Genomic DNA, 26,488 nt, shown 5'->3' with positions numbered 1-26,488 from the left:
TGAATATTGTGTCCTATGGGACTTCCCGGGGAGGGCCCTTCCCATTGACGTTAACAGTCCCCCTGCGAAGCCGCAGCGCGCTCCTACTGGCTGGTTGGGATGCCAATCGCCAAAGCTGGCTTTCCATTGGTTCCAGGAGGGCATTGCGAGGCTAGGGGGAAGGAGAAGGGATCAGGAGCGGGAGCTGAGGGGAGAGAGAGGCCGGTCCTGGTCTGGGCGCTGCGGCTGCTCGCCCGAGGTCTCGAAGTCGGGCTGCGGCTCCATCCTCGGCTCCTGGGCACCGTCTGCGAGGCTCCGCCGACCAGAGTGAGAAAGCCGCGGGCGGCGAGCGCCGCATCATGTCAACCAAGGACGAGCGGGCCAGGGAGATCCTGAGGGGCTTCAAACTGTATCCGCCCGGGAGCGGGGCGGGGCCGGGAGGACTTGGGAGGCGGCCGCTCACTGTGGAGACTGGCCGGGGGCGGGGGCCGCGCCAGCTGGGCCCTACGGAAGAAGGGCCGCGGGAGGGGAGAGGAAAGGAAAAGCGTGCCGAGCACCCGGCGGGACCAGGCGCGAGAAGCGCCCCCAGGGGCGTCCTGAGGGAGGAAGGGGACGTTGACGGGAGCCCCAGGGGGTGGCGGGTGGGGACGGAAGAGCCTGGGTTACGGGGCTGCGAGAGGTGCCGGGCGTCGCAAACGCTGTCGGAGAGACCGGCTGGGTTCCAATCCCCGGCCGCGACCCAGAGGCCGGGAGGGGCTGCGGCCTGCAGGGAAGGGCTGAGGGGGCGCGGTGGGCTGATCTTGAAGCCTAGAAGCCTCTTTGGCTATAAGCCTACCCGGGGAGCGGGGGAACAGTGACTTGGAGCGGGCGACCTTGTGCGGGACAAATACCAGTGCTTTTAAAACTCTCTCAGGGCCCCCACCGCACCGCACCCCACCCCACCCCCGTCTGGTTTCCACAACTTCTCTTCCAAACTTGTGGCTTCTTCCAGGGCTGGAGTAGTTGGGGGAGGTGGGGAAAGAGAAGTCCAAGATCAACCTCGTCTTAACGCTCTTGGCGTTCTGAGGCAATGGTCACTGCTTCCCCGTCAGCGCCTCAGTTTCCTTTCCAGCAAGATGAGGACCATAGGCTTAGGTGTGGGGTGCCTCGCGCTGGGGCTCCTAGCCGAGGTGTCTTTGCTCGCTCCTGTTGGTGCGGTTAATGCCTAGCTGTGGTGGAGCTGTCCAGCAATAGTGCGATGTCGCTGGGGCCACGGTAGGATAGAGTAGGGTAGAGAAATCATTGCCTTGGGCCTGTTGTGATGCCGCCTTTGCAACCTCTCCTCAATGTGGTAAGGAAGCTTTGTGTTTTCGTGGAGTGTGTTAGTCTGTCACCATATGATGCAGATGAAAAAATGCAAACTTGTATATTCAAATTTTCCATTCTCCTGCCGACTTTAATCTCTTCATACATCCTGTCTGTAATCTATAGTACAGAACGTTCTTAAATTGCTCCCTCAGTGAAAAGGTAGTCACCACTTTAGGGCTTCTCCCTTGGAGGTTTAGTAAAGCACTGTTTTCTTGATATTCTGTTGTGTTTTCACAATGTCCATGTCACCCTTGCAAACTTAAATTGCTTTGCTATAATCAGAAACCAAGTTGGTAATACATTTTAGACCACAGTGCAGAAAGGAAGTTTTGGATGTACAAGTGAGATATTTCAAATGAAAATTGATCTATGATTTTAAAAAAACCTAAAGGCTGTATCACCTTTGCATACTACCATTCATGATAAACTTTCAGTACTTTTATGTAGTGGTTTAGTGGCAGCTTCTTTTATAGCTCCATGTGCCTTTCTGTGTTTGTTTCCATAATGGATCATATAGGTATATAGGGATGACTGAAGTGCTGGAAAAGCTATGATGTGAATTTTATTTTTCCCTCAAGTAATTTGTATTATTACTTAACATGTAACAATGTAATAATATTGTTACTTAACCTGCTGTGTAAGCAGTAAACCAGAAACTATGGAGAATTGAGAGATTTCAGAAGCAACGTTTTCATCTGATTGGAAATACCATATTGCTGAAAAGAAGAAATACGTTTTTAATGGCTTTTGAACAAAGCAGAAAAGTTTGAGCTTCTCACCTTCAGTCTTGGCTCTTGAACCTGTTAAGAAAGAGGATAAGAGACAAATACAGAAAAGAGTTTCAGAAGGCAGAATCTGTGTCAGCCCACTAGAAGGAAAAGCGAATCAACCAATTCAGTGATGTTAGTGCATCCAGAAACAGGCTTTCTGGGAAAGCTTGACCTGAGCTGATTAAATCCTGAAGCACAAGCGAAGCAGCCACATCAAAAAGTTAGCATGAGAGCAGTGGCGTGCTCATCCTCTGGTAGCCTTTATTGGGCATTTGTGGGGTAAGAAAAGAAAAGCAGGAATGTTAAGATATGCTACTACCTTCAGGAAAAAGTAAAATTAATGTTTTAGTAAGAAACTGACTGTCCACCTTTTATTGGGTAAATAGGTTTTCTGAACTTTCAGATTATCTGTTTCTGTAAGAATAGTTTATCACTACAAAAAGAGCACCATTATGTTCTCCCACCAACAGTGTTGATAGTACTCAGTTTTCCACGTTGACTAGGTCAGTCTTTTTTGTTTGCCAGTTTGGATAACAAATGATATATTGTTTTAATTGGTATTCTCCTGGGATCCCTAGATCCATGAAAAGGTCATGTAGCATAGTGGTTAAGAGCTATACTGGACTATGTCGCTATACTGCCTGCATTGGAATTCCAGCCCTGCACTCCTAGTTGTGTGTCCCTGAGCAACTGCTTTAATCTCATCTCAATTTTCTTATGCGAAAAATAATAGTATACTACCTATCGCATGGGGCTTTGAGAGTAAATGACTTGATATCTAAAGCATTTAGAAAAGCACCTGATCCACAGTAAGCATTATGCTTTAGCTAGTGTTATTCTTGTTGTTATTAGATACGTTACACATCTCCTCTATTTGGCCATTTCTTTTTCTTCTGTAGATTGTTAATTTTGTTTTTGCCCATTTTACTATTAAATTGTTTATTTTTCTTATTTGTAGATATTCTTTACATATTGTAATATCAATCCTTTGCATATTACATATTTTGCGAATATTTTCTTTCAATGTATTGTCTCCTTTTTTGTTGAACAGAATTCTAAAATTGTCATTTCAAATTTATTTTATTTGTTTGAGACGGAGTCTTGGTCTGTTGCCCACACTGGAGTGCAGTGGCACAATCTTGGCTCACTGCAACCTCCGCCTCCCAGGTTCAAGCAATTCTCCTGCCTCAGCCTCCTGAGTAGCTGGGATTACAGGCACATGCCACCACGCCCGGCTAATTTTTATATTTTTAGTAGAGACAGAGTTTCACCACGTTGGCAAAGCTGTCCTCAAACTCCTGACCTTGTGATCCGCCTGACCTCTGCCTCCCAAAGTGCTGGGACTACAGGCGTGAGCCACCGTGCCTGGCCTCAAGTTTATTAATATTTGCCGTCTGGCTTTTGCATTTTGTATCTTGTTTAAAAATATCTTTCTTATCCCAAGATTAACTAAATATCCTATCTTTTCTTCTCTTTTTAATGTTTATCTCTTTAATCCACCTGGAACGTATTTACACATTTGGTATGTGGTAGATATCTAAGTACTTATGCTGTTTGAATAGCCAGTAGTTCCAGTACTAAGTCCGTCTTTTCCTCACTGTTTTGAAATGCCATCCTTGTCATATACTAAATTTTCATAAGACGTAGGTTTGTTTTTTGATTATTTCTGTTTCGTTGATCTATTTGTCTCTTCTTGTGCCTATACACATTTGGTTGAATTATTATAGCTTTATGATGTGATTTAGTATAGTTTACAATAGGATTGGTCTGTGACTAACATAATATGTGTGTTTAAGGTCCCTGTAAATATTTGTGCCCCTTTTATTCACATAGAAGCTTGCCATGTGCCCACAGTAGATAGAAACATTGGCTGGGCATGGTGGCTCACACCTGTAATCCCAGCACTTTGGGAGGCCTAGGTAGGAGGATGGCTCAAGGCTAGGAGTTCAAGATTAACCTGGCCAACATAGTGAGACCCCCCCCCCCAACTCTGAAAAAAAAAATTTAAGGATACTCCATAAGAGTGAATACTGTATGCATAAATCAGGCATGGTCTGAGAGAATTCAGCATAGGCCTTAGTATTTGCCATCAGTTGTTTCAAAAACAAAATCTTACAAGATTTTATTCTCATATCACCTTCACCCCATCTCACCCTACCTCTTTCAGAGTATCTGTTTTTGTGAGAAGAGTTTATCACTACAAAAAGAGCACCATTATGATCTCCCACCAACAGTGTTGATAGTGCTCAGTTTTCCACGTTGACTAGGTCAATCTTTTTTATTTTTGCCAGTTCGGACAACACATGATACCTTGTTTTAATTTGTATTTTCCTGGATCCCTAGATCCATAAAAGGTAATATAGTATAGTGGTTTAAGAGCTATACTGGACTGTGGCGCTATACTACCTCTCAAGAAATGCAAGGCTGTCATACACATTAAGAACCTTGCATTTCTTTCTTGTTTGTTAAAAGCATAACATTTCCTAATTGTAAATTAATGTTATGAATGAACTGTTACTTGGGGAACAATATGATTCTCCTGCAAATATTTTGGATTTGATTATTTTAAGCAGCTGACATGGAGACTGATGTTTGTAAATCCCACGTTTCCTGTTTCGTTTCTTCAACGAAGGTCTGTTGGGTGACTGTTATGTATAGGGCACTCTACACTTGAAGGATACAAAAATGAATGACTTAACAGTCCCTTCTTTCCAGAAGCTTAACCAGCTTTATGTCTGTGTAAAAGGAATATCTTCAAAAGCAATAAATTTTTTTAAATTCTATTTAATTTTCCTATTACAAACTCCAGCTACCTAGAGTGACCTTTGTAAATATTATTTAATATAGCCTTCTAATGTAGCTAATTTTTAATGTGTTTTTTATAAAAATGGAATAGTAAATATCACTTTGTAACTTACTTTGATCACTTAATAATAGATTTACCATATTTATGATTTCCAAAGATAAATATGTTGTTTATCAGTTGTTTTCACTGACAGTGAAACAATCTTTCAGTTGTTTTCACTGACAGATTTGTCACAGTACTCTTTTTCTTTTTCTTTTTTTTTGAGATGGAGTCTCACTCTTGTTGCCCAGGCTGGAGTGCAATGATGTGATCTCAACTCACTGTAACTTCTGCCTCCCGGGTTCAAGTGATTCTCCCACCTCAGCCTCCCAAGTAGCAGGGATTACAGGCACCCACCACCACGCCCGGCTAATTTTTGTATTTTTAGCAGAGACGGGGTTTCACCATGTTGGCCAGACTAGTCTCAAACTCCTGACCACAGGCCTCCCAAAGTGCTGGGATTGCAAGCGTGAGCCACTGCGCCCAGCATTTGTCATAGTACTCTTCTACTAGCTTTCTAGTATGGTCTGTATCCACTGTTTTGTCTATTTGAATAGCTTTTTCATCAACATAAAAATATTACTTTATTAAATTAACAAGAAACTGACAGACTTCCATGAGAATGAATTATGCTTTTATGATTTCATTATCTTTAATCCATCTGGAATTTTCTTTGGTGTAAGATATAGAGTAGTAATGTAGCTTTTTTTAATGTTGGCTTATTGTCTCCATTTATTTATTTAATTCATTTATTTATACTTCAGATATTATAATATCCAGAATATAAATGGCTGCCTACAAATCAATATGATAAGCATTTAACTCATAATGGACAAAGGATATGAACAAGCAGTTCCTAGAAGAAAAAAGCAGATGACCAATGAATAAATGAGGAAATGCTCAACCTTGTTAAAAAAATAGACTATCTGCCAGGTGCAGTGACTCATGCCTGTAATCCCAGCACTTTGGGAGGCCGAGGTGGGCGGATAGCTTGAGCCTAGAAGTTTGCGACCAGCCTGGGCAACATGGCAAGACCCTGCCTCTACAAAAAAAAAAAAAAAACACAAAAATTAGCCAGATGTGGTGGCGCATACTTGTGGTCCCAGCTACTGGGAGGCTGAGGTGAGGGGATCACCTGAGCCTAGGAAGTGGAGGTCACAGTGAGCCAAGATTGTGCCCCACTGCATTCCAACCAGGGTAACAGAGTGAGACGTTATCTAAAATAATAATAATAATAATAGACTATCTCTTTATTCCCAAGTAATTGACACAAATTTAAAAGATTGATGGCCGGGCGCGGTGGCTCAAGCCTGTAATCCCAGCACTTTGGGAGGCCGAGACGGGCGGATCACGAGGTCAGGAGATCGAGACCATCCTGGCTAATATGGTGAAACCCCGTCTCTAATAGAAAATACAAAAAAAAAACTAGCCGGGCGACGAGGCGGGCGCCTGTAGTCCCAGCTACTCGGGAGGCTGAGACAGGAGAATGGCGTGAACCCGGGAGGTGGAGCTTGCAGTGAGCTGAGATCCGGCCACTGCACTCCAGCCTGGGCGGCAGGGCAAGACTCCGTCTCAAAAAAAAAATAATAATAAAATAAAAGATTGATAATATATATATCCTGAGAGTGGCACTGTATGAAAATAAAATTAAAAAAAAAAATAGGCCAGGCACAGTCGTTCATGCCTGTAATCCCAACACTTTTGGGAGGCCATGGTGGGCAGATCACTTGAGGCCAAGAGTTTGAGACCAGCCTGCCCAACACAGCAAAACCCCCTCTCTATTAAAAATACAAAAAATTAGCCAAACATAGTGGCACATGCCTGTAATCCCAGCTACTCAAGAGGCAGAGGCAGGACAATCGCTTGAACCCAGAAGGCAGGAGTTGCAGTGAGCTGAGATCACACCACTGCACTCCAGCCTGGGCTACAGAGTGAAACTGTCTCAAAAAAAAATACATAAAAATTTATTTGAAAAAAAAGATGCCAGGCACAGTGGCTCACACCTGTAATCCCAGCACTTTGGGAGGCCAAGGTGGGCAGATTACTTGAGGTCAGGGGTTCGAGGCCAGCCTGGCCAATGTGAGGAAACCTCGTGTCTACTAAAAATACAAAAATCAGCTGGGCATGGTGTGGACGGCTGTAATCCCAGCTATTAGGGTGTCTGAGGCAGAAGAATCACTTGAACCTGGGAGGCCAACGTTGCAATGAGCCGAGATTGCACCACTGCACTCCAGCCTGGGTGACAGAGAGACTCAGTCTCAAAAAAAAAAAAAAAAAAAAAAAGAATATTCAGTGTTCACAACATTGAGGGAAAGGGGCACTCTCATTTGGTTTATATGTGTGTATAGTGTCTATAGAAAGTAATTGGTATCTATCAAATGTTTACGCATAGCTGCAGTAGAGCATATAGCACGATGGTTTAGAGTATGGGCTCACTTCCAAGGGTTAGACTCTGAGCCTCAGCATCTGTATCTCATATCATCAGAGGGTTGTTTTGAGAATTAAATGAAACTGCATAAAAGATGTTTGGTTCAGTGCCTGGCATATAGTAATATGTGCTGCCATTCATTTTATTAATAATTACTAATAATAATGAGAGGCTGGGTATGGTGGCTTATGCCTGTAATCCCAGCTCTTTGGGAGGCTGAGGCGGGTGGATCACCTGAGTTTGGGCATTCAAGACCAGCCTGGCCAACATGGTGAAATCCCGTCTCTACTAAAAATACAAAATGAGGCATAGTGGTGTGCACCTGTAATCCCAGCTACTCGGGAGGCTGAGACAGGAGAATCGCCCGAACCCGGAAGTTGGAGGTTAGAGTGAGCCGAGATCACACCACTGCACTCCAGCCTGGGCAACAGAGACTCCATCTCAATAATAATAATAATAATGACAATAGTGTTAATATGATTGTAAAGCCACTTATTGCTCTGAGATATAACTGATGCCTTCATTCGAGTTATATTTTCTTACTGAAACTATGGTATTCCCGTTTTGCCTCTGAATAAATGATTCAATAAGCATTGATGTATACCTCATGTTTATCTTGTCTAGAAAATGAATCTCATTCTAATTTATGTCAGGTTAGCAAAAAGAGTTTGGGCTCAGAAGGTTTCTGAAAGCACCTTTCACTTGTGTTCTTACATTTCTTCTCCCATAGTTGGGTCCTGGAATCCCTGTATCTTCTTTCTCATAGTACCTTGATCCTTGACTTTGCTTCCAACCAAAAACTAGTTGGCTTTACATCTTCTATTTACTCACTTAAAATAAAGAATAAGAATAGTAGACTTATTAAGAAAAGTTGACTGTAGAACTTATCTTGAATGTCAGTATTCCCTAGTACAATGGCCTTGGCCAAATATTAAAAATGAATTTGAGGTTTCTTATTTCCCATAATATAGTTTTTGTCTGTCAACCCAACGTCTTGGAAAGCAACCAGGTATACCACTCATATAGCCCAATTTCATGTAGATTGTGATTTCATGTAGCTTGTTTCCTCATGCATGGACTCTTGAGAGTTTGATTGTTATCTTGAATTGATTAAATGAATATAATGTCCTATTGATTATCTTAGGATTCTTTTTGTGTGTGTGTGTGACAGGGTCTCACTGTCACCCAGGCTGGTGCTATCATAGCTCACTGCAGCCTTGACCTCCCAGGCCCAGGTGATCCTCTGCCTCACCCTCCTGAGTATCTGGGACCACAGGTGTGTGCACCACTATACTCAGCTAATTTTCATATTTTTTCTTTGTAGAGAAAGGGTTTCACTGTGTTACCCAGGCTGCTCTCGAACTTCTGGGATCAAGTAATCTGCCCACCTTGGCTTCCCAAAATGCTAGATTACAGACATGAGCCTCCACACCTGGTCTTACTTAGGATTCTTTTTTTTTTTTTGAGACGGAGTCTCGCTCTATTGCCCAACATGGAGTGCAGTGGCGCGATCTCGGCTCACTGCAAGCTCCACCTCCTGGGTTCACGCCCTTCTCCTGCCTCAGCCTCCCGAGTAGCTGGGACTACAGGCACCCACCACCACACCCGGCTACTTTTGTGTGTGTATGTGTATTTTTAGTAGAGACAGGGTTTCACCATCTTAGCCAGGATGGTCTCAATCTCCTGACCTCGTGATCCACCTGCCTTGACCTCCCAAAGTGCTGGGATTACAGGCGTGAGCCACTGCACCCAGCCCTTAGGATTCTTAAATAGGCATTCCTGCTTTTGCTTTTTGGAAGGAAGTTAGAGTATAATCAGATATTTATGTGGTCTTCTACTGACCTGCTAAGTTTCTTCCCAGGGTTGTGTATATGGTTTATAATGAAACATTATGGTAACTTCTGGAGAAATGGGACAGAACACGGTAAAACTCTCATGAAGAATTCCAGTTGTAATCATCACTATATTTGATAAAGGACTAGCAGTGGTTCTGAGGCTTGGAAGCTCTAGGTTCTTACTAGGGTTGACCTCAGTTTTGCCTCCCAGGCCTCACTTGTCAGCATTCTGCATCCACAAATCCTCATGTTATGAGAGGATTTGACTTATAGCCCCATCCCTCCCTATTCCTGAGCTAAAGCCTAGCATCATAGGAAGGAATTTTAAAGGCCATCTTCTCCAGCAGCCTGACTATTCTAATAATTGTTTGAATGCATAAAACTCAAATTGTCAAAGTTTTGAGAGCAGCATTCTTTTTTGCTTTTGACCTGCTTATAATTTTGGAGCTGGGAAGAAAAGCAAATATATTTTCTTACAGTCCAGTATCCACAAAGATTTCAGTGGATTGGACTAAAGCACACTGTTTATGGCAAAGAAGGTGATGGTCTCACCGTAGGACACATGGGAGCTTGTTTAGTCTACAGCAAAGGGAGGCAGGGGAAAGTGGAGCTGGTGCAAAGGAGGGCCACTTGAAACATGGCATACATTCAATAATGGGGGAACTGAAGGAAGTTTAACCTAAAAATGAAAAGAGTTGGACAAGGGACATAAGTGTTCTCTTCTAAAGTTAAAAAAAAAAAAACTGTTCTAAAGATGAAGAATTAAATGTTGCTGTGTAGCTCTCAGAGGAAGTACAAGATTTGGAGGGTATAAATTACAGGGGACAGAGTTTAGGCCAGTTTTTAACAATTAGTAGAGTTACCTGAAAAAAGACATTTTTCAGAAAGTGTTTTAAGCAGCAGATGGATGCCTGTCTGTCAAGAGTGTTGCAGAGGGAAATTTTGTATGTATCAAATGTGTATTATGGTAGATGATCTCCAGAAATACTCAGATCTTTTTCCAGCACTACAATTCTTTGATTTGGTGACAGCCTCTCTTACTTAACAAGTACTCTTTTCAGCAAATGTTTGTATTGAGATGTGTCCTACACCTAAAATAGGCAAAACGTTTTTTTGTGACCTGATTGTTTCTTTTTTGTTTTTGACACAACTCTTAGACACTCAGTATTGAAGTGTTTGGTTTAGTGCATTGTGGATACAACTGATTCAGAGTCAAGGAGAGCAATTATTGCCTTTGAATTTAGATAACATTCAGAGAATGAAACATGAATAGCTCTAATATAAATTAACACTGTAAATATAGCCACAAGAAGAAAGGGGGTGGTCTAGTAATATCTCATAATTCTATACTGCTTTTCGGTTTTTAAAGAACTTTGATATATTACTGCATAATCACAACAACCCTATTCATTGTTAGCCTCACGTTATAGATTAAGGAATTGAGGATCAACGAGGCAGTGACTTAAATGAAGGCAGAACCTTAATTTAAGCCTTGTTTTGTCTTTTTAAAAGTCCAGCTTTTCTACAGTATACCATGGTGCCTCTCTGGAGAATTTATTCTTTTGTTGTTGTATTATTAATTTTGAGTTTTAAAATTTTCTCAGCTTGGCTGAGTGAGGTGGCTCATGCCTGTAATCCCAGCACTTTGGGAGGCCTAGGTGGGCAGATCACTTGAGGTCAGGAGTTCAAGACCAGCCTGGCCAACATGGCAAACCCCACAGAAGCTATTTGGGAGGCTGAGGCACAAGAATCACTTGAACCCAGGAGGCAGAGGTTGTGCAAAAAAAAAAAAAAAATTTCTCAGCTCACTGCAGCCTTAACCTCTTAGGCTCAAGTGATCCTCCCACCTCAGCCTCTCAGATAACTGGGACTACAGGTGCACACTATCATGCCTGGCTAATTTTTGTGGGTTTTTTTTTTTTTTTTTTTTTTGAAACAAAGTCTCGCTCTTGTCACCCGGGCTGGAATGCAATGGCGCAATCTCAACTCACCACAACCTCCGCCTCCCAGGTTCAAGCAATTCTCCTGCCTCAGCCTCCCGAGTACCTGGGATTACAGGCACCTGCCACCACACCTGGCTAATTTTTGTATTTTTAGTAGAGACGGGGTTTCACCATGTTGGCCAGACTGGTCTCGAACTCCTGACCTCAGGCAATCCACCCACCTCGGCTTTTCAAAGTGCTAGGATTACAGGAGTGAGCCACCACGCCCAGCCAATATTTGTTATTCTTTTAGAGACCAGATTTTGCCATGTTGCCCAGGCTGGTCTTGAACTCTTGGGCTCAAGTGATCTGACTGCCTTGGCCTCCCAAAGTGCTGGAATTAACAGACATAAGCCACCATGCCCAGCCCTTTTCTCAGTGTTTAAGTCACAGCCACATTTATTTTTCCGTTGAAAATTACCCTCTTCTAATGTGGTCATGTCCCCTATATTCTTTTTTTCCCTCAATTCACCAGACACAGGGGCCAGGGTTTAGCCCAAGATAATGAATTTTTTAACAATTAAGAGTTACTGGAGGAAAAAAATACATTTTCCAGAAAATACTTAAGCAGCAGGTGGATATATTCTTGTTTTCATATTTTTTTCATCTTAAGCACAGTCCTCTTAAACATCGTCCTCTGTAGTCAAGAGATGGCTACTCATAGGGGTCTGATTAGCAACTTCAGTGATGATCAAACATAGGAGGTTGTTAACTCAAGTCTGATAAGCACAAGATTGTGTCCATATAGTTTTATCCAATAAAGTAACACGAAATTTATCCCATGATGAAGTTGTTTTCAGATGAGCAATTCAGATAATCTCGTTAATAGAAAAAAAAAGTGAAAAAGTCTTGGATACTAATATGGATAAACAAACATTTCCTGGCATTGTTCAGAATACACAAGGCTACCTTGTGACCAGCTTATTTCAGTTTCATCCTGAAACCTTTTCCTTTAACATCTATGAAAAATATCAGGTGAAAGTATATTTTGGGTAGCTTATAGAACCAACTCGAGGGTTCCTGTTACAGAGTGTTATTATGCATTTAGGGTTTGTTTAAAAGGTCCATTAAGTGTTTGTGGATTGAGATAAGAATCTAACAGACTATTTCCTTTTCTGTGATTCTCTGTTAAAAAATGTGGTCCCATCTGTGGTCCCAGCTATTCAGGAGGCTCAGGCAGGAGGATCACTTGAGCTCAGGAATTCGAGGCTACAGTGAGCTATGATTGTGTCTCTTCATTCCAGCCTGGGCAACAGAGCAAGACCCCATCTCTACAAACTATATGTGTGTGTGTGTGTGTGTGTATGTATGTGTGTGTATATGTATAAATACATATCTGTGTGTGTATATATATGTATGTATCTGTGTGTATGTATGTGTGTGTGTGTGAGAAAGAGAGAGCAAATTGTAGGATAGTCATAACTATGCCATGTGTGGCACTGCTACCTAGGTGACTACTCTGTGTGAAAAGTATAGTTCTTCACCAGGTCACTGATAAAGATTAAGAAAAAGGGACTAAATCTGAGATTCAGCATTTTCATGAAATAGGAAGTGAGAAATGTAACTGTAAGCCTTAATTTCTTTTGAGCCATCTTCTGCCTAAGGAGCAAAGACAAAGGAACCAGAAGAGCTGTATTCTGGTCATAGTGCTGCCACTTACTGGCCATTCATTCAGACATTTGTTAATAGAATCTGTACGTGGTATATCATCTGCTAAACCAAAGAGATAGAAAATGATAAACCAGGCCAGGCGCAGTGGCTCACGCCTGTAATCCCAACATTTTGGGAGGCCAAGGCGGGCGGATCACCTGAGGTCAGGAGTTGGAGACCAGCCTGACCAATATGATGAAACCCTGTCACCACTAAAAATACAAAAATGAGCCAGGCATGGTAGCATGTACCTGTAATCCCAGCTACTCGGGAGGCTGAGACAGGAGAATCGCTTAAACCTGGGAGGAAGAGGTTGCAGTGAGCTGAGATCATGCCATAGCCCTCCAGCCTGGGCAACAAGAGCGAAACTCCATCTCAAAAAAAGAAAATGATAAACCAGTTTCCATGACCAAGTAACTTATATAAGGGAGAGAGAAAGAGACCATAACAATCAGAATACAATGTGTGAAGTACCTAGTAGTATCAAGTGCTGTGGAAACTCAGAGAAAGGATGACTACTACTAGGGGTGTTGTGGAAGACTTCAAGAATTATCACTTGAGGTCGGGTGCGATGGCTCATGCCCATAATCCCAGAACTTTGGGAGGCCGAGGCGGGTGCATCACTTGAAGTCAGGAGTTGGAGACCAGCCTGGCCAAAATGGTAAAACTGTGTCTCTACTAAAAATACAAAAATTATCTGGGTGTGGTGTTGCACACTTATAATCCCAGCTACCCGAGAGGCTGAGGCAGGAGAATCGCTTGAACCCGGGTGGAGGTTGCAGTGAGCCAAGATCATGCCACCGCACTGCAGCGTGTACGACAGAGGGAGACTCCATCTCAACAACAACAACAACAACAAAGGATTATCACTTGAATAGGATCTTAAAAGATGAGGTGGTGCCTAGTTTAATCTTTATGATAGTAGGGAGTAACAGAGAGGAAGGAAAGTATTTCAAGAGTGAGTTGGAGTCAGGAATGAGGAAGGATAAGGACCAAACAAATCCTTGGAATTCATCAAAATTTTATTCATTAATGATATTTAAGAATCAGCTGAGAGTCCCATGATACCTTATAGGTCATTGTGATCTTTTAACAATAGATAGTGGCAGGGTACAGTGGCTCACACCTGTAATCCCAACACTTTGGGAGGCTAAGGTGTATGGATCCCTTGAGCTCAGGAGTTTGAGACCAGCCTGGGCAAATAGTGAAACCCTGTCTCTACCAAAAATACAAAAATTAGCTAGGCATGGTAGCGTGTGCCTATAGTCCCACCTACTCAGGAGGCTGGGTTAGGAGTATCGTTTGAGCCCAGGAGGCAGAGGTTGCAGTAAGCCAAGATTGTGCCACTGGCTGCTGCACTCCATCCTGGGCCACAGAGCAAGATCCTGTCTGGAAAAAAAAAAAAAACAATAAAGAAACAAAGTATAATCTTTCAAGATTAGAAAATGAATAAAATATATGAGGAAATAAAGTCAGCAAGAATAGATTTCTCTTTCAAGAAATCTGGTGACCTAAGAAAGCAGATATTAGGGGAGCAGCTTGAGTGGGTAGATATAATTCATTACATAATGGAAATCACTTATTTAAGCCATCTGACTTTGTACAAGTCACTTAATATCTGTAAAACAAGGATAATGCCGCCAGGCGCCGTGGCTCATGCCGTAATCCCAGCACTTTGGGAGGCCGAGTAGGATGGATCATGAGGTCAGGAGATGGAAACCATCCTGGCTAATACAGTGAAACCCCGTCTCTACTAAAAATACCAAAAAATTAGCCGAGCATGGTGGCGGGCGCCTGTAGTCCCAGCTACTCAGGAGGCTGAGGCAAGAGAATGGCGCGAACCTGGGAGGTGAAGCTTGCAGTGAGCCGAGATCGCATCACTGCACTCCAGCCCAGGCGACAGAGTGAGACTCTGTCTCCAAAAAAAAAAAAAGCAAGGATAATGCATGCTGTTTGATGGAGATGTTATGAAATTTGAATGAAATAATACATGCCAGTTCAATTTAAAAACCATAGCTCTTCAAATTCACTATGCTTGCTATTACATTATTACAATCATTATTTACCTTTGCTTTAAAGTTTGGCATTGCGATCTGTTTTGTAAATTTATAGATTTAATGTTTCAGGATATCAGAAAAGTCAGAGCCTTACTGATTGTTTTTTACTTCAGTTTAGATACCTGAAAGCCCTTTTTCATAATTCTGGGAATTAATTGTGGCTCTTGGAGTGACAACAGAAGAAACCCCCCAGATGACACTTATTAGCTGGAAAACCAAAATCATCTTTGACTTTGCTTTTTTTTTTGAGACGGAGTCTTGCTCTGTTGCCCAGGCTGGAGTAGTGCAGTGGCGTGATCTCGGCTCCCTGCAACCTCCACCTCCTGGATTCCAGCAATCTCCTGCCTCAGCCTCCCGAGTAGCTAGGATCACAGGCGTGCGCTACCACGCCCAACTGATTTTTGTATTTTTAGTAGAGACGGTGTTTCAGTTGGCCAAACTGGTCTCAAACTCCTGACCTCAGGTGATCCGCCCTTCTCGGCCTTCCAAAGTGCTGGGATTACAGGCATGAGCCACCCTGCCCAGCCAGCTTTTTTTTTTTTAAGGGTTATAATTTGAAGGAGTTGAGTTTCTTCCCAATACTATAGCATTTTTTAAAAACTGGGTGAAATTCAGGCATCTCTGGATGTAGATTTTGATAGGATTCAAGGCAATATCCCTGTGCCTCGAAATAACCTGAAAGAAACAGTGGCCCTTTTGGGAACATGCCCTTGGGAAAAGGCCTTGTATTATCTCTTCTTCAATCAGGAGGTGCTGGGAAGCAAATAAAAGTGCAAAGGGACCTCTAAGAATTTCTTTGGATATGTCTCTTCTAGCTTGTTTCTGACCAGTTCCAGGCACATAACTGTACATGTCAGTAGGATAATGGGCTGACTAGAAAAAGAAAGGTTTGTTTTATTGTTTGACTTTGCTAGGGAGAAGACTGTGTTGTGTTTCATAACACTAATCTTTTTCTCATTACTAAATTACTTGCCTCCACTGTTTCCCAGGCCAGTTTGAATTTTGATTGTATACTTTCCAAGCACAGTAACTTTGCCAGCACAAGAGTATTATTTCACAGGGATATCACCACTGATTACAATGCTGCATATTATGTTTCAAGGATACTGAAACCTGGGTTCTCAGAGATCCATTTATATTTTCTCACCTTATCCCCCATAAATGGGAAAATCACTGGCAAATTATTGGGTGGAGAAATGCATTTAAATGGCCGTGAATTAGAATTGGTCGTTAAGAAGGTACTAAAGGCAGAATGCTCTGTGTAACCAACGCTAAGGCAGAAGCATAAGAGGGCTCTGACTAAGTGGTATTTAAGAATTAATGAAGAAAGTGGGAGTAAGAGAAGGAAATGAGTTCAGAAAGGAAACAAGGAGGAGAGAGTTTGAGAAGGGAGAGATCATAAAGGCAGAGTGTGAAAAGATAGAGAACAGGAAGAAAAAAGCCACAACCAAAAACTATGAAAACAGAGTAAAGAAGGACAGCCCTGTAATGAAGATGCTCAGGATGCCACCAAATAAAAACTCCCTTTGTTTACTGCTAGTCATTGCAGCTGCTTCCACCCCAAAGTAATAAGAAGGGAGAGGTTTTTCTTTATGCCTGTGACCTTGATTTTGAAGCTTTGCCTCATACTGCTCTGGTCTGCCATAGTAGACATTAGCATATATCATTATATGCTTAGTCAGCCATTTTGCCTGAAAAATATACTTACCTTGAAATTACTCAGAGCCACATGCCCATATATAATTTATGAGGACTCTGTCAAGTCATGAATTCAGACTTAATGCAGAATGGGCTTTTAAATTCTAATATATTGTTATTTGCAATTCAGCTGACTGACTTAGCTGTTCTCCTTAGGGAGAGTGGAGGTTTTTTGGTTGGTTGGTGGGTTGGTTTTTGCTTTTTTTTTTTTTTTCTTTCTGAGTTTCAGGTTTAAGCAGTTGCCCCCCTCCCACTTTTTTTTTTTTTTTTTTTTTTTTTTTTGGAGATAGGATCTTGCTTTGCCACCCAGGCTGAAGTGCAGTGGTAAGATCATGGCTCACTGCACCCTTGAAATCCTGGGCTCAAGCAGTCCTCCTGCCTCAGCTTTCTGAGTAGCTGGAACTACAGACACGCACCACTGTATGGCTAATTTGTCTTGTCTTTTTTTTTTTTTTCCCTTCGGTAGAGATGGAATCTCACTATGTTGTCCAGGCTGGTCTTGGATTCCTGGGCTCAAGCAGTCTTCCTTCTTTGGCCTCCCAAAATGTTGGTATTACAGGCATTTGCCATTGCGCCCCAGCCTAGATTGCCCTTTCTACAGTCTACTAGACCCTAAAAGCATCTCTTCTGGTTGCTCAGCCTGAAGAGAATTCTTATGAACTTGCCCTCTATTGCTTAGTGTAGTTCAACACATATTTGAGTGCCAGTTACATGCTGAGCACTGAGAGGAGAAGGATAAATAATATATTTATTTGACTTACAACTTGTAGAATTTGACTTGCAAACTAATATATTCATGGTACTCTCCAAAAAGTACTATGACACAGGTATAAACAAGTGGCCAGGATAGGAGCTGATGCTATAACAAACAACACTCTGGAGAATGGAATGTATGGCAGAGACTGGACTCAGTGTCTTCCTCCAGTGAGCCTTGATTTGCCCTCTTGACTTCTTCACCTGAGGCATATAGCAATTTGTTATACCTGCTGGCCTCCTGGTTGCCTGTTGATTTCCTGTTCTTTATCAAACTATCCTTTCTGTTGACAGCCTTTCTTATCTCACCCTTCTCTGTTGTCCTTTTAACCTATTAATAGCTCATTAGAAAAAAATTAATATTCCCCAGACCTACTTACAAAGCCTAAACTTTCTGTGTTCCTCAAAAATGTGTACGAAGATGGAAGGAGTTTTTGTTGTTGGAGGCAGGGTCTCACTCTGTTGCCCAGGCTGTAGTGCAGTGGCACAGTCTTGCCCTCAGCCTCTCAAGTAGCTGGGATTAAAGGCGCACACCACCACATGTAGCTAATTTTTTGTTGTTGTTGTTGAGACACAGTCTCACTATATTGCCCAGGCTGGTATCAAACTCCTGGGTTCAAGCGATCCTCCTACCTTGGCCTCCTAAAGTGCTGGGATTACAAGCTTGAGCCACCACACCTGGCAAGACTTTTTATTGAACACTCACACAAGACTAAGACCTTGTCAAGAGCAAAAGTCTTATCTTACTCTTCCTGTTTCCTAGAACAATGCTGCTTAAACTATAGCTGTCAAAGAATCGGGTTTTTACTTCTAATCCTTCATAGACCAATATTTTTGTAAAATACAGTGAGATTCATTATTAGAAAAATAACATAAAGCCAGGCCTGGGTGGCTCAAGCTTGTAATCCCAGCACTTTGGGAGGCCAAAGTGGGAGGATCACTTGAGCCCAGGAATTCAAGACCAGCCTGAGCAACACAGACTCTGTCTCAACAAAAAAAAAAAAAATTAAAAATTATCCAGGCATGGTGGCATGCCTATAGTCCCAGCTACTCAAGAGGCTGAAGCAGGAAGATCACTTGAGCCCAGGAGTATGGGGTTACAGTGAGCTGTGATCACATCACTGCACCCCAGCCTAGGCAACAGAGTGAGACCCTGTCTCTAAAAAAAAAAAAAAAAAAAAAAAAAGGTTTTAAAAAATGACATAAAAGTTTTTAAAAATTATTATTGAAATCAACAAATAAATTATTCTGCTGTATTGTTACTAAAAACTTTAAACACGTGTCACAGGCTGGCAGCAAATGGATTTATAGACCAGGACCAGTCTGTGGGCCACATTCTGAGTGGTACAGCTGTGGAATCCCCAATATTTGCACCCAATACACAGTACCTCAATACATGTTTGTGCAGTAAATACGTGAATGAGACGATTGGAATGATTGTAGTAGTAGGCAAGGAAAAAAGGAGAATAGAAGCTCTCTTTGGAGAGTTGGAGGGAAATGATTAAGTGAGAAACTCAGGATTACTGCAATAATGCTGTCCTCCATGTAAAACAAACTTTTTGTCATCATTCACTCGGAATACTGTTCCTTTGGCTCTCTATCAAGACAGATAAATACTAATAAATCCTCTGTCTGAATTTATGCAAAATATAGTTTTGATCATGCTGAATATGTAAAACTTGCTCTAAATGACTGCACAAAGATGTCAACCTATTTATTTAAACTAGCTCTCATGAGCAGATCTATAGTCAGCTAGGATTAATTTCAAATATTGACAACTGCTCTTAGAACCAGTGCATTTTTCCATGTTGCGGTACAGACCATACCGCCAAATGCTTTCTCTGCCTGCGATTTTCTTTTTTCTTTTTTTTCTTTTTTTTTTTTTTAGTAGAGATGGGATCTCACTACGTTTCCCAGTCTGGTCTTGGACTCCTGGGCTCAGGTGATCCTCCTAGCTTGGCCTCCCAAAGTGCTGGGATTACAGGTGTGAGCCACTGCACCTAAGATCTCTGTCTGAGATTTTCTTGTTTCCTCTGTGTCCTCTCAGAAGATTAGCTGAATAGGGTAAGAAATATTTTTATGAAAAACTTTGAAACAAGCCTTCAGTGTCCATTAAGATAAGTTTGGGTTGCTTACAACACTACAAGTCTTCAGTTCTTAAAACCAAATTGTTAGGCCAGGCGCGGTGGCTCACACCTGTAATCCCAGCACTTTGAGAGGCCGAGGCAGGTGGATCACTTGAGGTCAGGAGTTCGAGACCAGCCTGGCCAACAGGGTGAAACCTTGTCCCTACTAAAAATACAAAAATTAGCTGGGCATGATGGTGCCCACCTGTAATCCCAGCTACTCAGGAGGCTGAGGCAGGAGAATCACTTGAACCCAGGAGGCAGAGATTGCAGTGAACCGAGATCACGCTATTGCACTCCAGCCTGGGCAACAGAGCAAGGCTCTGTCTGAAAAGAAAAAACAAAAAAGTTAGGCCTTGAGTCTGCTTCAGATTAAAAAAAAATATATCATGGTTTCATTCAAGGGATAGGAAAGAGGAGGTCTACTTTTTAATAGCCACATATACAGCTATACTCAATGGAGATCATTATTTTGAAATATTTAAGCTCACAATATTTAAGTGCAGGTTACAACAGGGAAGTTTTGTTGTAAATGGAATTTTGTTTTCAATGTGGGTCAGTACAAAGTCAATAACTCAATACATCATCTTCCTTCTCTACTAAGCATATCCCCAAGAGAACATTGTTAGGAAGGGCAAAAGGGCCATTTCCATGGTATATTTGAGGGAGTCTGCTTGCCTTTCTCACCCTCTCATCAGTTCCCTCAGCTCTTCTAGCCCTGGAAGAATGTCGTCACAAAGGTACCCAGGACCCTGCAGTTCCCTGGAGCCTTTCTGTTCTCAAGGGTATGTAGTGTGAACAGACCTCTAGCTGAATGTTAGCTGTTATTTAGCAGCTGTGAGTTCCTGAGAAAGGTATTTGACTGCTGGGAGCACCACTATTTTATGTGGGTATGAGTATTAAATAAGATTGAAAAATAAAAAAGAGGGGCTGTTAACACAGCACGTGACATATATATTGAAAATGGGTACTCAAATATTAGCTCTTTTACCCTGCCTCTTGTTTCTTTGAGGACTACCTTTAAACTATGAATATAGCTAGATGCCAGATAAGGCTAGAAATATTGTTCACCTTTGCCCTGGCCTTATACTGTCTGCAGTTAAGTTAAACAAGACTGTTAGAAAGCTAGCCCTGAGAAATGCAAAATAGTTAAGACTTTATCTCTCTGCATTGATAATGAACCATAGGTTAAGAGTTATTGATTTATAGCCATTGTTGGGCTAATACAATGAATGAGATTTCCCTTTAGCCTTTGGAGATTTTATAGAAATGGTCTCAGAAGAGAGACCACAACCTTAGTCTTAGACTCATTTCTGTCTCCATTCTAATGTATTCATGAACCAAGTTATCAGGCAACACTCTATCACTTGAATATGGAAGAGATCATTCTCTCAACTGATATTAGATCTGTTAGCTGGACATTGTTACAGCTTTATCCCCTTTATTATATAAATTGATGTGGTTCAGTAATTTCTGGAAAACTTGCCTGAGCTGGAAAATAGTGTCACTACGCTTGCAGCATGTCCTTTTTATAAATATGCCTTTTACCCATTAAGCGTATATAAAAAAGATTAAAAATCAAGGGCCCCAAAAGTATATGGGTTTTGACCTGTGGAATACACTAGCAGCATAATCTGATCTGGCATCTTGTATCCTGTAGCATTTGGAAATGCCTTTCTCATCTCATGTCCTAGAGGAACTACTTGTCTTGTACCGTAAGTGTAGGGAACATGACTTATTCATCTTATATCCTTCAGTCTCTCCCTGGTACAAACTGGGTATGCAGGATAGTTGGAGGTGTCATATAAAGTTTAAAATCATGGATGTTAGAATCAGGCAGTCAAAAACCAACTTGACCACTTATTGGCTTTGTGACCTTTGAGCAATGAAATGAAGCAAAAACTTACCATCCTCAAACCAGATTCCTCATCCATGTAAGAGCTATAATAATAATGCCTATTTCATAGAGTTATGTGGATTAATTTATACGTGAATAATATCTAAATTATTAGGATAGTGTCTAGTACTCAGTACATCTTAGCCATCATCATTGTACAGTAAATAGATACTGAATGTGAAGACTGCATACATTTCTGCCAGAGTTTTGTATACCTAAGTGATGTGTAACACAAATCATGTTACAAACAGAATTCTTTCCATATCTTGGTAAAGTCTTTGCCTTACTTTCTTCTATTGATTTAAACAGAAATTTACTTGGATGTGACCCCTTTGATAAGGACCAGCTGATAAAGTATACCAGCTGATTCAAATAATTGCTCCAGCTAATTTACATCAGGTTTTCCTGTTTTACTGTTCTTAGAAATTATTTTGAAGGTATGAAAGTCTGGTAGTGATTTATGAATATCTTTACATTAAATGTTTACCTTATTGTTCTAAGAAATACTAAACATTTCTCATTTCTGTGTGAAGTCCCTCAGGAGAAAAACACTTTTTTCCCCTGTTTTGGGGGCTATATCTCTAGCCTGCCTGGAAGTTTAGAAATTCCCAGAAGGATATTGCCAAGAATCCGCAAAGGGATGCCATGTTTGAGCTTCTTGCCATTCTCATTGCTTACAAAGAGAAGCATTTGGGCAGTAATTCACTGTTTGTTGTTAGTTCCTAAAGCACTGCCAGGGGAGACATACTCCTGGGGCCTCTTCATGTCCCCAGGAGGGAGTTGATGGAAGATGGTTATTAATCTACACCAACTTCAGTTTATTAGCTTTTCTGCTTCCCAAACATGTTTTTGGCAGAGAAGTAGATTCCACAGATCCCTTTATAGTGCTTCTCTATCCCTTTCCAGCACTGTAGCCAAGGGTTTATTTTTTCCATAACAGTTTTTTAGACATTTGATCTGTTTCTCTCACTGCCTACTCCTCTTCTCCCCCATGTTTGCTTGCTTTCCTTTGTACACACAAATACATAAGCTCCAATGGCTGTTTTTCCCCCTAAAAAATGTGTTATTCCAAACCTTTCCCATCTCCAAAATCTTATTTCCTAGAAATATCTTTTTCCCTTTTTTTTCTTTAAAATTGCTTTTTTTTTTTTTCATTTTGAGACAGGGTCTCACTATGTCGCCCAGGCTGGAGTGCAGTGGCATGAACCCAGCTCACTGCAGCCTTGACATCTGGGCTCAAGCAGTCCTCCCACCTCGGTTTCCCAAATAGCTGGGACCACAGGCATGCGCCATCATGCCCAGCTAATTTTTTTTATTTATTTTTTTTATTTTTTAATAGAGATGAGGTCTCCCTATGTTACCCAGGCTGGTCTCGAACTTCTGGCCTCAACCATTCTTCCTGCCTCAGCCTCCCAAAGTGCTGGGACTACAAGCATGAGCCACCATGCCTGGCCTAGAAACATCTTTTAATTCCCAGCCTTAACCCTTGGTAGAGTATGGGCTTTAGTGGCTATAATTTTTTTCTTTTCACTCTTTATGAGAGTTTTCTTTCCTAGTACCCTAAAACTACTCAAAGTATGGTCCCTGGGGCAGTAGCATTGGCATCATCTGGGAGCTGGTTAGAAATGCAGAATCTCAGGTCCCACCCCAACCTACTGAACCAGAATCTGTATTTTAACAAGATCTCCAGATGATTGGTATGCAAATGAAAATTTAAGAAATCCCTGTTGTAAATCACCTTTTGCTCAAGGGTCAGGGATTAGGGGACACTTTGTCAAGTAGTGATTCTCCACCCTGGCTTCAGTGGAATTACTTGGGGAACTCTGAAAAATAGCCTGGGTTCCACCTCCAGAGATTCTAATTGGTCTGAAAGATCAGGTCCGGGAATCAGGAGGTTTAGAAGTTCCCCCAAGTGATTCTGATAGTCAGCCAAGGCTGAGAACCACTGTTGTATATGATTCTTATAATTTGCCCTAGCTTCTTAGAATACAAGGTATATATAAGTTGATGTGGCCAGATGCAGTGGCTCCTGCCTATAATCCCAGCACTTTGGGAGGCCAAGGTAGGGGCATCACTTGAGCCCAGGAGTTTGAGACCTGCCTAGGCAACATAGTGAGACCTTGTCTCTACAAAAAAAAAAAAAAATTAGCTGGGGGTGCCTGTAGTCCTAGCTACTCAGGAGGCCAAGCCAGGAGGATCCCTCGAACCCAACAGTTTGAAGCTACAGTAAGCCATGTGCACTACTGCACTATCTACCTACCTGTCTGTCTGTCTAAGATGCCGTTTTAGACAGACAGACAGGTAGGTAGGTAGGTAGATAGGCAAAGCTAATAACTAAAAAACTCCTTTACAGTTAACATTTATTGGGGAGAAGCATATGTGCATTAAAAATTAGAAATATGGCTGGGCGCGGTGGCTCAAGCCTGTAATCCCAGCACTTTGGGAGACCGAGATGGGCGGATCATGAGGTCAGGAGATCGAGACCATCCTGGCTAACACAGTGAAACCCCGTCTCTACTAAAAAATACAAAAAACTAGCCAGGCAAGGTGGCGGGCACCTGTAGTCCCAGCTATTTGTGAGGCCGAGGCAGGAGAATGGCGTAAACCCAGGAGGCGGAGCCTGCAGTGAGCTGAGATCCGGCTCACTGGACTCCAGCCTGGGCCACAGAGCGAGACTCCGTCTCAAAAAAAAAAAAAAATTAGAAATATATACATCAAAATATTAAACCCAGTAATCTCTGGGTTATAAGATTACAGTTATTTCTGTTTTGTCCTTTGTTTTCTTTTTTTTAAGGGGCCATGCTTATCTTCTCTGTATCATTCCAATTTTAGTATATGTGCTGCCCAAGCAAGCACTGTCCTCTATTTTCCAAACTTTCTATAACAGTCATTCCTTTGGTAAAGGAAATATATGTGTAAATATACTTTTTAATAACTGTGATCACATTATACATGTTTTGTAAACTGCTTTTTAATTAAAAAATATTCTTCCTGTTCACATATCAGTACATTATGAACATACCATTAAACATTATGTTAGGCTTTTATATTGTTTAAAGTGAATCCTGACCCAAGATAACTGAATTTTTACCGTAATTTTATTTACATACTGATATGGGGTTTTTAAGAAACCGACTGTTTAGCCGGGCGCAGTGGCTCATGCCTGTAACCCCAGTACTTTGGGAGGCTGAGGCGGGCAGATCACCTGAGGTCAGGAGTTCGAGACTAGCCTGGCCAAGATGGTGAAACCCTGTCTCTACTAAATACAAAAATTAGCTGGGCGTGGTCGCACACTCCCATAATCCCACCTACTGGGGAGGCTGAGGCAGGAGAATCGCTTGAACCTGGGAGGTGGAGGTTAGAGTGAGCTGAGATCATGCCATTTGTACTCCAGCCTGGGCAACAAGAGCAAAACTCCATCTAAAGAAAAAAAATAAATTGTTTAATTCTTGAACCTTTTAGTGTTTGGAAATTGCCCTGGTCCACAGGAGGGGACATATTTAAAAGGAGATGTCTGTTGGGAGGCCGAGTTGCTTGAGCCCAGGAGTTCAGAACCAGCCTGGGCAACATGGCGAAACCCTGTCTCTACTAAATATATAAAAAATGAGCCAGGTATGGTGGCACACATCTGTAGTCCCACGTACTCAGGAGGCTGAGGTGGGAGGATCACCTGAGCCCAGGAAGTTGAAGCTGCAGTGAGCTGTGATTGTACCACTGTATGCCAGCCTGGGCAATGGGAGTGAGACCCTGTCTCAAAAAAAGAAAAGATATCTGGAAGTGAGGTTAGATCAGCCCTTCTCTAAGGCTTTTACAACAGTAGTCAATTGAATACTATCTTTTTTTTTTTTTTTTTGAGCACTTAAACCTAGCACACAGAGCTTGACTTCACTTTCTCAGAAGATGCTTCACCACAGGGAATTCTTAATGATGTTTGGATTGCAACCTGTGGCTGGAATTGTATTTCTAAACTTTCTCTTTAAATCTTTGGTTTAGGGCCAGGTGTGGTGGCTCATGCCTATAATCTCAACACTTTGGGAGGCCAGGGTAGGTGGATCACTTGAGGCCAGGAGATAGAGATCAGTCTAGAACAACAGAGGGAGACCCTGTCTCTCAAAAAAAAAAAAAAAAAAAAAGCTGGGTGTAGTAGTTTGCACCCGTGATCCTAGCTTCCCAAGAAGCTGAGGTGGGAAGAATCGCTGGCACCCAGGAGTTCAAAGCTGCAGTGAGCTTCATTTGTGCCATTGCACTCCAGCCTGGGCGGCAGAGTGAGACCCTGTCTTTAATAAATAAATGAACCTTTGATTTGGTTGGAATTGTGCTTCAAGACAACCAATATCTCTAACAGTTTGAGTTTCCTCTGCATTAATATGCACATTATGATATGGAAAGCTGGAAAATCCTTAGAGCAACATCTTGTAAACCTCAGTGGTGTATGATGGCCAAGCTATGTTGTAATCAAATAAAGTCAAGTATATCTTCTTTCCCAAACCTTTGGGAATAAATACCACTCCAACAACTTCAACAAAAGAAATGATCTGCCCCCAAAACTGTTCTGTTCTTGCCCCAGTCTGCTTGCATTATAGGGGAAGAGAGTCATTTTGCTAATGGTCTCTTTATGATGAAAAGGAAAGAGACATGTTCTTTAATTAGGCAACTTTTATAAAGATACACAGTGGCTTATTCTGCAGGACAAAAGCTCTGTCGTCACATTTTTACCTCTTTTAAACATTGCTCTACCAGAATCTGTATATAAAAGTTTCAGAAATGCACAGTTTTTATTTTCAGAGAAATAGGCTTTATATATGTAATTTTTTTTTTTTTTTTTTTTTTTTTGAGATGGAGTTTTGCTCTTGTTGCCCAGGCTGGAGTGCAATGGCACGATCTTGGCTCACCGCATCCTCCGCCTCCCAGATTCAAGTGGTTCTCCTGCCTCAGCCTCCTGAGTAGCTGGGATTACAGGCATGCGCCACCAACTAATTTTGTATTTTCAGTAGAGATGGGGTTTCTCCATGTTGGTCAGGCTGGTCTCAAACTCCCGACCTCAGGTGATCCACCCGCCTCAGCCTCCCAAAGTGCTGGGATTACAGGTGTGAGCCACCATGCCCGGCCTAGGCCTAATAT

The 26,488-nt window shown here is 42.0% G+C and overlaps 1 protein-coding gene and 1 non-coding gene across 3 annotated transcripts in view; one reads left to right on the top strand and one right to left on the bottom strand.

Annotated features, from left to right (window-relative positions):
• The first annotated feature begins 125 nt into the window (after window positions 1-125).
• Window positions 126-26,488, top strand: part of PDE6D (phosphodiesterase 6D) — a 62,161-nt gene continuing 35,798 nt past the window's right edge. Inside the window, exon 1 of one of the 2 annotated variants that reach the window (XM_023193792.1) lies at window positions 126-388. In XM_023193792.1, coding sequence (XP_023049560.1) covers window positions 339-388 — 50 coding nt within the window. In that variant the 5' untranslated portion in view covers window positions 126-338. The remainder of the gene's footprint in view (window positions 389-26,488) is intronic. The other variant, XM_023193791.2, reaches the window with a different exon arrangement.
• Window positions 24,114-24,223, bottom strand: LOC111527567. The gene has a single exon (XR_002726703.1). It is a non-coding gene; the product is annotated as a U6 spliceosomal RNA (small nuclear RNA).

The sequence above is a fragment of the Piliocolobus tephrosceles genome, chromosome 11, assembly GCF_002776525.5.
Source record: "Piliocolobus tephrosceles isolate RC106 chromosome 11, ASM277652v3, whole genome shotgun sequence".
In the NCBI taxonomy this organism is placed as follows: Eukaryota; Metazoa; Chordata; class Mammalia; order Primates; family Cercopithecidae; genus Piliocolobus; species Piliocolobus tephrosceles.
The sequence above is the reverse complement of the archived record's forward strand: the minus strand, read 5'-3'. Positions and strand labels throughout refer to the sequence as shown.